We start from the raw sequence: 16,028 nt of genomic DNA on the forward strand, positions 1-16,028 counted from the left end.
TTGTTCTTACACTCAGTACTTGAACCACAATAGGAAGAGTTTTATTGTAGTCAATATCTGATCATTTAGTAAGAAATCATTAAAAAATAATCATAGACATGCTACTTAGAGGGTTTCTGATGTGTACATTTGAAACCATGGGACAAATCATGTTGCCTGCAACAACCCCCCCTTAATATTCTAAACATATTGGAGTCACTGTATTAAATTAATTAGGACAGCGGACTCATATTTCTCTTCTAACATCTGATGCATAATTGTGTTATTTTTGCTTTAATCTTATCATTGATTTACATTGCCATTATTTTTCGTATGTCATCGTATAAGTTTTTTTTCCTCTTTGTAATTGTGTTTTCCGATAGATTCATCAACTGTCCTTCAGCCCTCACACAGACGCCAAAGGAATAATGGATATGGTTGGGTACCTCTCACCTAAGCATGTAATCCTTGTGCATGGAGAGAAGCCCAAGATGGCTGCCTTAAAAGGAAGGATTGAGTCAGAACTGAGTATCCCTTGCTGGTTCCCTGCAAATGGAGAAACAGTTATCATTCCAACGGCCCAGTGGGTCAAAATCGAAGCATCTAATGCTTTACTTAACAGCCATAATAATTCAAATCTCCATGACTTTTCTACCCAAAACATGTTATTACCTACACAAGGGGAAACAGTGGTTGAAGGTTTTATTATGATGGAGAAAGGCAAAAAGGCCAAGGCTGTTCACAAAGATGAGCTTTTGGCAAGTTTATCTTTGGAGGAGAACAAGGTTCATTTTGCCTATTGTTGTCCTGTAAAGGTTCAAAGCTTGGAGCAGATGGCAACAAAGGAATTATCTGCTGGTACGTTGGCTGGAATGGAACTAGATGAGCAGTGGCTAGTCTTATTATTTATGAAACTGAAAGAAAATATCCATTCCACTAGTGTGGTCATGGGTTCAGATCATCTGAGTATAGGTTCTTTCAAGATTTATCGTTGTTTGAAGGACAAATGCTGTCATAGAGTTGGAAAGCTTGCTGACCCAGAAGAACCTAGAGCTTACTTTTGCTGCAGCTGGACAAAGGAGGATGAAAAGCTGGCTTGGAGAGTCCTCTCGATCATAAAAGATTGATCATTTTCAGTAAGTACGAAGCAAAATAAATCTCATCTGCTGGATAGGAGACAACACTTGAGTTTTTTCTCGGGATCTACTAGGAGACTATGAGGTAAATTCTTCCCAAAATTTAAGCAATTGATTAACATGAAATGGAGGATTGACATTATTAACGTGGTCACCTATCTTGTGCATCGATTAAGGTTAATAATTTGGAAATGTTACATAAAATTTAGGTATTAGTTGACACTGTATTTTTCCTTCTGTGATACTTTTTTCACATTGGTTTGGGTATTATTAGACACACGATTTAAGCCATATTTGTGTTACTTGTGCATCACTTTGGTCCAATTTGAACGAAAAGTCTTGAAGATGAATATTTGAATTTCTTAAGCTTGATATATTTCCAGCAGTGTGTTTGTTTATTACAAGTTAAAGAATACATTATTAGAAGATTTAGCCATTCACATAAATTATTTCAATCTCGGTGTTTTTTGTATGCTATCATATTTGAGCATAAATCAGATGTTATTCGCTTCATAAGCTAATGTAGATTAATTGCATTATTTAAGTGATATTGGACTTGTAGCGCCATGAAAATTATAAAGTGTCACCCAGTGAATTAAAAAAAGACCTGACAAAGCATTGAAGTGATCTGTTCCATCCAGTCATCTGGGCTTCTTTTTTGGAACAAAAGAAATGTTCAAGATGGTGGACATAAGTTGGGTTATAAGCAATTATATAGAATCAACATTGACTAACTTTTTGTCTTTTATATTCCCCTCCACAAAGTGTTTAGGGTTAAGTATACAGATATACTATTTAATTGTAAAGCTAAATAAGCATCAGTATCCTTTGATTCTAGGTGTCTGTTTCCTCGATTAATGTTATAAAGAGACGGTTGGATCAGATCCTGAGGATGCAGCTCTATGTATGAGGGTCATTTGCTGTAAAAAGTATGTCAAATATTTTAATCTGTTCACTTCATCTAAAATTATTCACCCGTAGACAATATATTCCATTTTAGAACATTATTTTCTTCATGAATATGATGTCAAAAGAGTATATTAAATCATTTTAGGCTTGATGACACACACATATAATCATTGTAGTGCAAAAAAATATAGGAAATTCAGATAATAATCCATTGATTAGCAACTTGCTGATCACAAATAAATCCTACAATATGACCGCTTATAAGGACAGGATTGTGTTTTAAGATGTAATAAAACATCTCTCTGTGAATGAAGCCATTCATGCATTTCATTAAGACAAAGCTAACCCTACACTAACTTGTATGTAAAATTTGTCCAAAGAAATCATCTAAAACAAGATAAAGTTGAGGTAACACCTATTGTTGACCTAATAAAAATTTAAACAATTTCATATCAATCAGCAATTTTCTCCACAACCAGTTTGTCAAGGTTGTAAAATAATTTGGTCGTGAATAAGAATGTTGATGTCTGAAATCATTGTGTTCCTAAATCTGCTTGAAATTTTGGTATCATAGCCATGAGCTTACTGAATCTATGCTTATAGGCATCAAAATAATTAAGCTCAACTTGAACAAGTCCAGCCTAAAGTCTACAATGTAATGGCAGCAGCCAACTACCTGGTTTACAGATAGTGGAGCAACTCATCACCTTATGGCACACAAACTATCTGACTGATGCCATGGGAGAAACTAGTACTGATCACCTATGTCTTTGAGACAGCTCTTGTTTAGTTATTTCACTTACTGGATCAATCTATATTTGTTTTAGTATAAAAACACTATATTCGTGTAACATTGTTTGAGTTTCACAAATTATCAGAAATTTATTGTCCTTTGAAAGGTTTACTTCATATATTAATTTTTATTTGGAATTTCATGTAATATCTTAATTATGAAGGACTATCTGAACCATCTCCATCTTCTGAAGGGCTCAGTAAGAGAGGGAGTTTACTACCATGAAAGAACTTCTTTAATGCATATTGCCCATTTTGGAGAACCAAAATCTCTACGCATGTGGATCATCATCTCAGAAATCCCTCAAAATTCTCTACAAGATCATTAAGAATTTAATCTCCTAACAACTCATAATGGTATTCTAAAGTTTTTGAATTTTTTAAGGTTTCATAAAGGCATTAACTTCTACTTGATATTTCTGGAACACATCCACAAAAAAAATTGAAAATATTCATACCAGTCTTTGAGCTACTATACTGATTCCATCTAACTTTGGTCACAAATACTAAATTTTTTGTATTGATGTTGATAGCAGAGAATCTTGGCTCTACCTTCTCAAGTTAAAAAACTGTAAAAGTATTTTGTTGACCTTTCAAGTTGTGGTTGAAATTTTATTCGTCTAAAACTCTACCTTTTTTTGTTTGACTGAGGTACATTTCAGGATCTACAGTAGCATTGTAAAATATAGGAATCATCAAGTCTTATACTTACACACTATATAGAAAAACTGTGTTGTTTGGCATAAACATCACCGTATCATAGATTCTATGCCGCAGTATATATGAAAAATTGTTTTTCGATGCATATGATAGAATATATGACTCATTAGTTCTATGCCAAACCATTTTTTTCTCTGAAACTAGACACAAAATCATGTATTGTTTAATGATCCTCAAAATTATGTGTTTTTAAATACATTAGAGTGTCTATGTGTAGTGTAAAAAATGTGTACTATAAATTTTAAATTCTTTCACCTGAGCTACCCATGTTTATACATCTCACTGATATTTGATATTTATTGTATAATCATAAAACATTACTTCTTTATTTAAACGTGTGCCGATAAAATATTTTAACTAACTGCTTAACGAAGTAAAATACATTGGTTTTGTCTAGAATTTAAAGTAACTCCTATAAATTTAAACTAAAATACATTTCTTTTGATATTATTCATGCTTATCATCACATGCATACTTTATTTATTTTAAAAAATTATTGATAAGTTTCTTCATTGAAACCATGTTATATATCGGAGGTTAGTGACATATGTGGCACAAAGGGAGGAATTGTTTTTCCAAAAATAAAATAAAAACACTGGAATTAGTGAGACTTGATTTTGAAGTAAACTAATCTCCATGAATTCAAAATATTTTTCAGTACATTTATATTCACTATATGATTGTAAACAACACAAAACAATACTATAATGTTTAGTATTGTTTTTTTCAAAATTTGATTTTCTCAAGTTAAGAATCTTAAGGACTGAAAATTTTTATAGGCACCCAAAAATCAAATCTCTTAGATCATATCAAAAGTCTATGATTTGAAATTGGAATTTGCTAAAATCACACCAGTTTCCGTTATCTTATTTATAGTTGTTTCATACTTCTTGTTTGACCTTATTAAGTAAAAAATCGTAATAAATGAATAATATTAGAAGGCATCAATGCTAAGATATTTTCTAACTCATCAAACCTCATTGATTAAGAATTGCTTAGAATTTTTTTTCAAATTCTAGACATATTTGTTTTTTAATACCTGTCATTTAAAACTTGAATTACAATAATAAATATTGGACCTTCAAGATTTTTTTTCACTCTACAAGTTTTGAGATTGGAATTTATGCCTCTTACACATACCTCTACAACAAGCACATTATATGTAATTAATATCCATGAGACATGAAGAGACCTTTAAAGCATCTATAAATATATGATGATGATGATGATTTGAATATTTGCATTGATTAAAAATATCACATGTAGTACTGTAATATCAGTTAAGAAGCCTTTATAATTATATATTTCTGTTCAAAGCCTTGTCTTGGGTGTGCTGACGATCAATGAATGGGTTATTTTAATCAAATTGAAATTTTTAAAAAATCATGCTTGAAAATAAAAGCTTTCAGTTATAAATCATTGATTTGAAAAAACTAAAATTAATTGAACTAGTATAGTTATGAAGTGATTTTTAGATGAGTTTTAATGATTTAATTAATAAATTCATTGATTTATGGTGTACAAATAAAATTACCTATAGCCCAATACATATATGATGCAAATAAGCTCAATAAATTAAATAATTCAATAGATTCCCCTCATTTTTAATTACATGTGATGTAAATAAGCTCTTTAGAAAGTCACCATTTTGTAGAAGCTCAGAACTTTAACATTATATATTATATTTTTAATGTCACTTTGGTTACATTTATACACCATGGTATGAAAGTGGAAAATATTTAAAATTTATTAAGTTAGAATTTGTGAAATTAGGGTGCTACTAAGATTACATTTATCTCATATAAATCTTGCATATTGTGATATCTGCTATCCTAAGAAAAAGGACGTTGCTGGTATCAGATCTGATATTTACATCAGATAAAAAAATGATATCATATAATGTTTTTTAGGTAGATAACTGACATGAGATGCATCATAATTATAGTGAACAGGACAATCATTTAGGGGATAATCATAATGAGTATCATATTTATAACATAAATGATAATGGATTACTACAAACTATAAACTAGGGTCAGTTTATGTTTTTTAAGACTTCTGATATGTGAAATAAATGAGAACTCCAATGATTTTTTTTAAAGATGGTGATTGATTTTTAAAATTAAATAACTGAAGTGGACTTCCAAGAAATGAATGAAAAACTTTTTGATCAGTTACATTCAACAAAGTTTTGATGAAGTACCTTATACCAATACAAGAGTACCGCTAATGAATATTTTCTTAGCAGAATGATATTTTCACCATCCAGTTAATTTGTCATTTTTTTATAAAATAAACAAGAAACAGGAAATTGAAGAGAAAAATTTTAGCTTCCATAGAATTTTCTAATTTAGATTTACAATTTCGGAACACAAAGGGATTTACATTCCACAAGGATAAACTTTGTAGTGTTTTTTTGAGTAATTTTTTTAATTCATCCTGTGGCATGTAATGCCTGACTAGGGGGAACTAGTGTTTTGCACATGATGAAAAAAGTCTCAACCAGAATCCATCAGACCAATGTTAATAAAGAGATGATGATGATGGCAAAGCAAAATCATTCTCATCATTCAGGTGAGGAACAACAAGGGATGACTTTATTGAGAAATAAAAGAAAGGGTTAGTGAGAGTCAAGGGATAAGAGATTTAAAGAGAAGTTAGAGGGAAAGAGAAAGAGAGAGAACATAGAAGGTGATTGTATGTCTGTTAGAGAGAGGAGGGAGATAGTGAAAATGAAATAATTTTACCCATTGTCAACTTTGAAAATTTGGAATTCTGGAAATAAATATAAAAAACAACGTGGCTTGAAAACAGGAGAAGACATGAGAAAAATGAGAAGTCAAAAGTGTGGATGAAGGTATCGTAAAAGGTATATCAGAGAAGGAAAAAATGACATAAAATTTGTGAGTGAATTTAATGAATCCAAATAAAATATGTAGATGAATGAGACTTGGTAGTTGCAGGGAAGTCTCAACGTCCTCTGGTGAAATACGGATGGAGCTCTGTCCTCTCTACCACCATATTTTTCTTCTCCAAAACTATCCAATGAAATATGTTGGATCAAGATTATATGGAGAATGTCAATCCATCAAATGTCTTTGATCAATAACTCAGATTGAGACCGCCAATTTGATCAATAACCAATAGATCAGCCGATTCAACCAAGGTGATGGGTTTAGTCATACATTGTCACATGGTAATTGAGATAAATCTTGAGGTAAAAACTAATATATTAATAATGCAAGTGATATTACTACAAAGCCTTTGACGGAGGTGAAGACTTAAGAGGGTGAGGAAGAAGATGTGTGGCTGCTTAGCCAATGGTGAGGGAGGTAATGATAAGAGTAAAGGGAACTTCTACAGATTTGAGATGCCAGATGTAATGATAAGAGAAAAGGGAACTTCTACACTATCTGTTGTGTGATGTGTGGTGTTGTTTCCCTGCAGAGTGTTTGATGTGTGGTTCGAAATTTGAGCGATACCTCACATATTGTTCAAGTTTTGCACCAATAGAACAAAAGCACTACCTTTTTCAAGGTGATGCAAGCAGGCATCAAGGATGCTTGCGCATCTTGAGGCAGCCTCCTCCTTATGAAATGTGGATTCAACGGGATGCATCATGACATCATCCACATGGTGCATTAGTGCCTGCACAAGGAGGACATCTCCTACGAGGGACTCTATTAATTGGTCACATGGTTTTTTGTGTACTCCTTGAGTGATTTCTTGCATTATGATTTTCTATTTTGGTTAAAGAAAGGGGGCTGATAGGATCCCTGGCTATCGTTGGGGGCAGTCTCATCTTTTGACCATTAAGGCCATCCAGGCCCCTCCCCTCCCATGTTTCATTTAAATAGCTCAGCCCTCATTTTAGGAGGGCAAACTAGAAGTGATATTATGTGACTACTTGTTTCCCTCCTCACCTCTTATGTGCAAGCTCCGTCTCCCTCTACGATCCCCGTCCTCATGATTGTATCTACCTCAGCACATCGTCAAATGGCTCATCCCCAGTCGATCCCTGCCTCATCTATTCGACTGTTCCTCAAATCCTTCCCATTTTTCCTCTCTACCCTGGGAACTTCTTCTCCCTCTCATCTTTTCTCCTCCCCAACACAAGCATACATTTGGGATCTTATCAGGGTCATGTCTCTTTTACTGCATTAGATAGCCAAGCTAAAGTCATTTCAATGTTTATTTATGCGTCCTACACAGATCTACATAATAAAGCTATGTTCTTATTAATCATCTAATGTATCAAACAAATGTTCTGACTTAAGTCTCTGCCTTGCCTAGAGAACTAGCGCACTGCCTAGAGAACTAGCGTAAATGTTTTTCAATCCTTTCTCCAGCTGAGATTCACTCTCATAAAGGGTGGCAGTTATCATGACATTGTCCTTTTCCTCTGCTATGGGTGCCATAGGAAGGATAGAAAACTCTTCAATGCCACTAGGATGAAAACTTAATTATTTGTGGAAATGATTAAATGCATCACCTAGAGCTAGATCTCATGTTTTTGTCAAGTAATTTTCTTCCATCTATGGACATCATTTTTTTGTTTCTTAATCATTTAACATGGTTTGGAAATCATGTTAAATATGTTTAAATCAAGTGACAATTACATTACAAACAAGCAAAATATTAACCCTTAACCTCCACTCTAATTCCTCCATCACGTTACAAGGATCCCATTCATCAATTCTTCGCTCTGCTTTCCTTAGAGCTACAAAATTGGTAAGGATATGCTCATGATACATCCAACACACATTGATCTAGTGCACTGTTATGTCAAATTTGTCACAACCCTTTGTATTCTCCATGTGTCTCTTATTTTGGATACTCTCTCAACATTGGTTATTATCAGCTTGATCTCCACCTTCATCCTGTCTAACAATGTCATCATCCAAGTCTTGATTACCCCATTCACTAGGAGGTTCCACCTCAGTATGTGTGTCATATTACCAGGTTTTCTTCCATGCATGAATGTCAACCCAATGCTATGACAAGTTAGTGTGGCAAACAAGTAGGCTAATGATGTTTTTCATTTACCCTTCAAGTTTTAGCTTCCACCAAAGACACCTTACTAAGGTCAACTAGTGCTTCTAACTTGGGCAGCCAACTAGTGCTCCCATCATCCATAGAGCACTCCCAACTAATGTGCCCTTCTATTCATCATGTTGTTAAGGATGAACAAATTTGAAGCGGCACCAAAAGATGCGGGTATTAATTTTCTACTGGTCACTTATTTTAGATGGTATTTGTTAATTCATGGCCTGAAAATTATCACATTCATATGAAAAATCTATGACAAGTGCAAGTAATTTAGTGTCTAGGACTATTTGGCTTGTCCATGCAGCTCCAACATGTCACCAACAACATGTCCTATCAATTCCTCATCTATTAACTGATCCAATAATTGGTCTATTGTGCTCTCCATGATATATATGAAAATCTGTAGAGTCATGAACAAACTCTACTTATAATTATCAAAAATCCCGCAACTGTAAATAATTGAAACTTAAATATGTTAGAGGATAAGTGTACAAATACAGAAATAGCATGGAACACACATCATGGAATAAAAAGGCTTTATCTAATGCCATCAAAATATCAATCATCACTCAATTTCCAAAGAAGAAAATTACACATCATAGCTGCTTTTTAGAACAAAATTTTGAGTAAATGATAATGTACATGGCACAACATGAATAGTAAAAACGGTTAAAAAGTGTATTTAAATAATAATTTTCTCTCAACATAAAAGTGAGTATTTTAATATATCTATGATTTTGTTGTGATATAAATCAGAGGAGATCAAAGAGAAGAGAAAGATTCAAGATAACAAGAAAATAGAGAGATGAAAGGGAGAGAGTGCAGAGAAAGAGGACAAACAAAAAAAGGATTAAAGTCAAACATAGAAAAGAAGAGAATGGTAAGGGAGTAAAAAAGTGGAAAAAACAGGTTACAAGAAAAATTAGAAAAGGAGAAATAATTTACAAGCTCCTGAATCTTGTTTGCAAATGGATTGTGTGTTTGCAAACCATTTCCAAAGAGTGTGTATACATAATGTGCCATTTGTATCTGTGTTTTCTCATAAACATTTTCAGACTCAAAATGAATTAAAAATTCCTATCGATATGGTACTATACAAAGAATGAGGAAATAGATTCCATTTCGCAAGGAAAACCTCTTCTATTGACCACTCAGTGCTTGACTCAAGCATATTCCTCTTTCCTTACACTGCTCGTCACTCGCTCCATCCTTCGCCTGGCTTAGATCTTGCCACATGTTTCTCCTCAAAATTGATTTTTTTCTACTTGACTCATGATGTTCCACGTGCTCAGATCTTGCTACATGATTTGCATCATTGTCACTCACCTCATGCTGCGGGGACAATGTTGCTGCCACCAGATCACTCCTACTGTTGTTTTTAACCTAGGGCTAGGATACATTAATACAAAGTAGCTCGATTTCATTTCTTAATATATTGAATGTTGATTTGACATAAAAAATGTATAAAGAATTGAGAAAATATCCAATATTAACGGACTGAAAATTATATTTTTTTGATATCCATTTCTGATCAGATACCAAAACACGAAAAACAATCAAAATATGAAGCACTGATGGATTATGGACCCGATCGTGAGTTACAGCAAATGCAAATTATCCAATAATGGATGTCTAGCATTGATAATGGATTCCCAAATACCAAAAAGAATTTGAATAAAATCCTTGTCCATATCTTTGGATATCAACTCAATAACAGTTCAGCCTAAAAAATATTACTTACTATACTTGAATATTTTAAGTTGAAGACATAAGTAATTCAAATTTATTGTGGAAAAAAAATGTTTTAAGATAAAATTGCATTTTTACTAATCAAGACATGGTGTAATGTGTCTCCGTAAAAATAATATAACTTTCTTTGGTCGTTGAGAATTTATTATATTCAATGAGACAGGTCAATCCTCGAGGAATGGTTTAGATTATTTGGATCTGGGATGAAGAAAAGGAGGATGTAGATAGAGATTATGGAATCAATATATTTAGGTAGAAGAGAAGATAAACCAAAAATAGCCTATATTTTATTTTGATACTGATACATATGGAGTATGGATGGTGGGAATTCATTAATGACAAACACTAAGTACTAGCTGAACCTATATGTTTTATTTAAGATAAGATCAAATGAATAAGATATATAATCCTCAACTTTAAGTCAATGTGGTAAACGTAGGACTATATAGCCCACTACTGGGTTAAAAAAATGTCTTTCAAGAAACTGAGAATATAAAAAAATTCCCTTCAAATTTTAAGATCAAACAAGACTTAAGGTTTTAGTATGTCACCCATTGATGGAGAACTTGTATGAGGATGATAGATTATTGGACATGGATGCCAAAAATATAACTAAAAATCCCTGTACATTTTCAAATGTGGGTGCCCTCATCCTTGATTACAGATTTTCCCAGTTGGCTTGGGTGCCACTGCTTGGTTGGTGTCATCTTCTCCTTGATTGGTGCCCTAAATCTAGTCTAAATTGGTTGTATCATTCGATTTATCTTCAATAGTTCATTTACAAGCATGTAAATATCACTAAATCCTCTATATGGTCAAGTCACATCTAGCTCTTTATCCCAACTAAAGGCATGCTATTTATTAGTATGATATCATTAATTTCACCTATTCATTTGCACTATAATGATGTTTGATGAACATTATCAGACTTACAATAACTGAATACATTTTTAAATGACACTCTAGTTTCATGGATTTTGGGGTATTTTGTGGTTTTTTTTACCATTGGATTCACTGACATATTAATTTTCTATCTCAGAATATATCTTACTTGGGAATTATTTGAAGGCTTTTATGAATTTTATGAGACTTAATATTGAGAAGATCTGGCCCGCCAAGTGTCACAATTTGATTCACACAGATCTAGACAAATAATTGGGCCTAATTTGTGCAGATCAGTGTTCATGATGCCATAATAGGCCAATGATGGACTAAAAATCTCCTTGGTTGTAGAGCCAGGGTGACGTGGGAGCTGGAAAGAAATGATCTAATTTAGAAACTAATCATGCCGTCTAATGTATAAGGGAATGCCCCAAAATTTCTGAAAATCATATTTATTTTTTTCCTACATTCGTATTCCCAGTAAAAACAAACTGAGGTTGATTTTCGTCAAGTTTCTTGGTGTAAATCAATGATTTAAATTAGAAGACAAAGGAAAAGTAAAGAAGCTGATCCTGCAGTAGCAAATTGCCTTAACTCTGGTAGAATATAAGGATCTAAGGTGAGTCCGTTACTGTTATATATGTATACTCTTCTAAACACACACCCATTCAATAAGATCCATCCATCTCATACGTCCAGATCCATTTTATCCATCTCATCTACATATATTTCATTACATCGCATCATCTATTAATCATTCACCATGGTCTAACCAAAAAACGCTATATATATTCTTATTATTAAATAAATATCAATCCGTACTGATATTCTCGTCCCTTCACCATTTCCTACAACTCTTCATCATTTATTCTCTCACAGTCTTCATGGAAACCTTTTTGTCAAAACTTATCCAGTGCTCATACAGACGCAGTGCCGAAACAACGTAACGAACAACACCAAAGTTTATGCTCGACAGAAAATTAAAATGCTTAAGCAAAATAATCAGTACGACTGAACCTTTCCATCACCTAAAATGATATTCTGCGATTTTTTTTCCTGCTCCATTTCCTTTTTAATCGAAACATGCATGCTTTGCTATCAGTGCAAGCACCCAAAATTCGTGCCACAGTTTATTCTCCTACGATAAGAGGTGGTAACTGGCGAGCAACAGAGAGGTATTGTTTCGATCAGGTACTGTTTGAGTGAGCGCAGTAGAGAGAACGTGTAGAAAGGTTCAGGTGTTCTTTGAGCGAGGGGAGATGCGGCAGCGGAGGGGGTTTTTCATGACGACGGTGAACTCGGGCTTCTCGGACAGGTCGACGGGGCGATGGTCGACGGGCTCCCAGACGAACTCGCGGACGAGGTTGGCGACGAAGAACTCGAGATGGAGCAGGGCGAGGGCCATGCCGGGGCATATCCTCCGCCCCGCGCCGAACGGCATCATGTCGATCTTCCTGTTCCCCGTGATATCCGCGTCGTGGCCGTCGCCCCCGGGAAGAAACCTCTCCGGCCTAAACTCCAGCGGGTCGGCCCACACCCCCGCGTCGCGCCCCATCTTCCCCACGGCGAAGTTGATGGCCGCGCCCTTGGGAATGGCGTACCCCCCTCGCACGACAACCTCCTCCGTGACTGCGTGCGGCAGCACGAAGTGCCCCGGCGGGTGCCGTCTCAGCCCCTCCAAGATCACCGCTTTCAGATACGGCTTTCTCTCGAGCTCCTCCTCCGACGCGCCGCTCCCCTCTCCCCCCACTTCCCCGGCGACCCTCTCCTGCACGTCCGGGTTCGCGGCGATGTTGGCCATGATCCACTCCAGCGCCGTGGAGGTCGTGTCCGTCCCGGCGTTCAGGAACTCGGAGCAGAGGGAGAGGATCTCCTCGTCGTCGAGCTTTCTCCCTCTTGTTTTCGTTGCTGCTCCGCCGTCCCGCTCGGGCATCTCGAGGTCGAGGACGGAGTCCAAGTAGCAGAAGTCGAGGCTCTTCTTCTCTTCTTCTTCTTCTTCGGCGGAATTCCCGGCGCTCTTCTTCTTCTGTCGCCGCGACCTGATCAGAGGCAGAAAAATCTCCCTCTGGCGCTGCCGGGGCCGGAGAAGGCGCCTCCACCGCCCCCAGAACAAGTACCTGAGGATGAATGAAGCGAGCAGCCGGATTATGTTATAAATAACCGGAGAAGATTTAAACTATAAGAAGGGGTGCCTTGCCTGGTTATTCTCGGGGCGTATTCGAAGACGGCGAGCTTCTGGAAGAAGAGGAGCAGGTCCCGCTGGGCCTTCTCGATGGCCCTCACCGTTTTCTCGTCCAGCCTCTCCCCGAAGCACAAGAAGACCAGCAAGCAGAACATGGCGTACTGAATGGCCTCCTTGGGAGCCACCACCGCCCCGGCCGAGCCGCGGAGCTCGTCCAGGAGCGCGCCGAGGGCCCAGCCGCGGGCGCCCGCGCTCTGCCTGGCGCGAGCCATCTCCGACACGAGGTTGCGCCGGAGAAGCCGCCACCGCGGCCCGTACTCGGCGGCGGAGACCTGGCAGCGGTCCGCGGTGAGGAGCCGCAAGGCCGGCGACTGGGGCGGCCGGTCGGCGAAGACGGCGCCATTCTGGACGAGCATCTCGTGGGCCACGTCGCGGTCGGCCACGACGATGGTGGGAAGCGCGCGCCGATAGACGGAGATAATCGGACCGTACTCGGAGAAGAGCTTCTCCAGCACCGACGCGAAGTCGCCGCCCGAGCGGAGGAAGAGGAGGAGGTTGCCGATGACCGGCAGCGGCGGCGGCCCCGGCGGCAGGCGCCGGGGCCGTGCCGCCCGCCGGCGGAGGAGGAACGACGCAGAAACGAAGCAGAGCAACGCCGAGACGACGGCCACCGCCCACGCCTCCATCTCTCAACGGACGGATGAGCGAGAGAAGCGTCTGAAATAACTAGAGCTTCATCTACGACGAGGGCAGACGTCGACGTTTTTGTTGCGTAGTTTGTAAAGAATCGGTCTCGCTCAAGATCAAGAAGAGATGAGAGGAGAGGGAGAGAGAGAAGAGACGGTTTGAAGGTTAGAAGGATCGTTGTATTTCCCACACGTAATTTTCATAACATTGACTTGTCTTTATATTAGTATATAGTTGTCGTTCTGTAACTTAATCCTAGCAGTTATAAGTAATTATAATGGCTATATCAAGAAATAATCCGAGCCATTGTATTATCTCCGGTCTAAATGTAATTCTCGCTGTCTATCTTGGATATTTACTCTCTTTAAATTTGTATTGAATCCTAGCTGCACTTTGCTAACTCCCCCTTCTCAACCCATATCTTGTTCGTTCTGGAAACACGTCTTCCTATTTCATCTTTTCCCAATTCTTCCTTAACGGAAGAAAGAGAAGCTCGAGAAGGTTCTGAAGTCTCAATCCGCTAAGCCTCTAAGGACTAAGGTGTTCTCAATCGGCGAAGCCTCCAAGGTGTTCTCAATCGACGAAGCCTCCAAGGACTGAGGTGAGGAGTTCTCAGTCGGCAAAGTCTCCAAGTACAAGTATAGGGGTACATAACAAGTATAGGGGTACATGTTAATTTTTACCAGCTAATCTTGATTTTAAATCCTATTGGTCCATACGACACTTGGAGTTGCTGATGGGCTGCTCACTATGATGACTCATTATTATAGTTCACATGTGCAAAGAAAATCTAGATATGATTCGTGTTTTATGGTTCTGGCTTTAATGATGATGTTTCAGTTATTCGAGGTCCTACTTGCAGTTCACATGTACTAATATAATTTTTAAAAAAAACAAAAAGATAGTCACCTGAAAAGATCGGTAACCGCCCGACGTATACACATACTAATATGATATTTCGATTAGCTTTGATTATCTTTTAAATTATAAACTCTCTCAATTTTCTTTCTTTCACCGCAAAGTATATGCTCTTTGCAAAAGTCAAGAAATCTCCTTTTGAAAGACCTTTTTCATCTGTCATTATTAGACTCCACAGAGGTCAAATCATAGTCCCAAAAGACACTGTGAAATTGCTTTATCTATCTCTCTGACCAACTCTATTCTATGCATGCATTTATGTTTATTTTACGGCCTTAGATGTCAATTTAAGACATCACACAAATAATTGTGCAAGAATCCTCATCCATGAATTATTCTTTTATTTTTGTTTCCATCATATACTTGACTTTTCTGGTCACGTGTATTAGTAGCTTTTTTAAAAATTTTGAGTTGCAAAGAACATGTAGAACCAAATGTACAGTATGTTTAATGTTTCAGTTATTACATGCTAGAGCATAAAGAAGAAGAATAATAATAAAAAAGAAGAAGAAGAGTAAAAAAAGGTTGAACTGCCTCTAAAGACGGCTACTTGTCACACTTTACAAACTTAATGGGAAAAATATTTCACAACTAGCAGCCTGCAGCACAAAGCCCAATAGATGGGGCCTCCTTGAAGCTGGGCCTATCTCAGCCAATGTCTTGCCCTACCACTATGCTTCCACACATAGAAAAAGACCCATCTCAGTCATCGACCCACGTGCAATTATGGATGATTAACTATAAATTGGGGTTAAAGAATGCCATTAAAGTTTTTTATTTATGCAATAATTTTGTCAATTTCCTCAAAATTATATTGTTGTGGTCAAATCCACAAGGAGTGAGTATTGAATAAATGATTTTTTTATTTTTATGATTCTTATTTATTTTTGCACAAGAAGTGGGCCGTTGGCTGAGACGGGTCTGATTCTATACTTAGAAGCGTTGCACTAGGGACAGACAGACTTTGGCTGATATAGGCCCAGTTCCGTGTACGATTATTAGAACTTGGGGTTAAATAATGTCAT

The 16,028-nt window shown here is 37.1% G+C and overlaps 2 protein-coding genes across 2 annotated transcripts in view; one reads left to right on the forward strand and one right to left on the reverse strand.

Moving 5' to 3' along the window:
• Positions 1 to 1,425, forward strand: part of CPSF73-II (cleavage and polyadenylation specificity factor 73 kDa subunit-II) — a 47,307-nt gene extending 45,882 nt beyond the window's left edge. The window contains exon 13 of the mRNA XM_078582252.1: positions 363 to 1,425. Within this exon, the coding sequence (XP_078438378.1) occupies positions 363 to 1,106 (744 nt within the window). The 3' untranslated portion in view covers positions 1,107 to 1,425. The remainder of the gene's footprint in view (positions 1 to 362) is intronic.
• A 10,815-nt stretch (positions 1,426 to 12,240) lies between these two features.
• On the reverse strand, positions 12,241 to 14,119 carry LOC144708372 (cytochrome P450 89A2-like). Its single transcript, XM_078581638.1, has 2 exons — positions 13,414 to 14,119; positions 12,241 to 13,333 (listed from the first exon to the last, which is right to left on the reverse strand). The coding sequence occupies exons 1-2, from the start codon at positions 14,082 to 14,084 to the stop codon at positions 12,451 to 12,453; spliced, it is 1,554 nt and encodes a 517-aa protein (XP_078437764.1). The 5' UTR covers positions 14,085 to 14,119; the 3' UTR covers positions 12,241 to 12,450.
• Positions 14,120 to 16,028: the final 1,909 nt, after the last annotated feature.

Source organism: Wolffia australiana, chromosome 10, assembly GCF_029677425.1.
Source record: "Wolffia australiana isolate 7733 chromosome 10, ASM2967742v1".
NCBI lineage: Eukaryota > Viridiplantae > Streptophyta > Magnoliopsida > Alismatales > Araceae > Wolffia > Wolffia australiana.

Excerpts from the sequence above, each read along its gene's own strand:
- LOC144708372 (XM_078581638.1), bottom strand. The coding sequence starts at position 14,084 with ATGGAGGCGTGGGCGGTGGCCGTCGTCTCGGCGTTGCTCTGCTTCGTT. Across the intron at positions 13,334-13,413 it reads TACGCCCCGAGAATAACCAG|GTACTTGTTCTGGGGGCGGT; the intron begins GCAAGGCACCCC and ends ATTCATCCTCAG.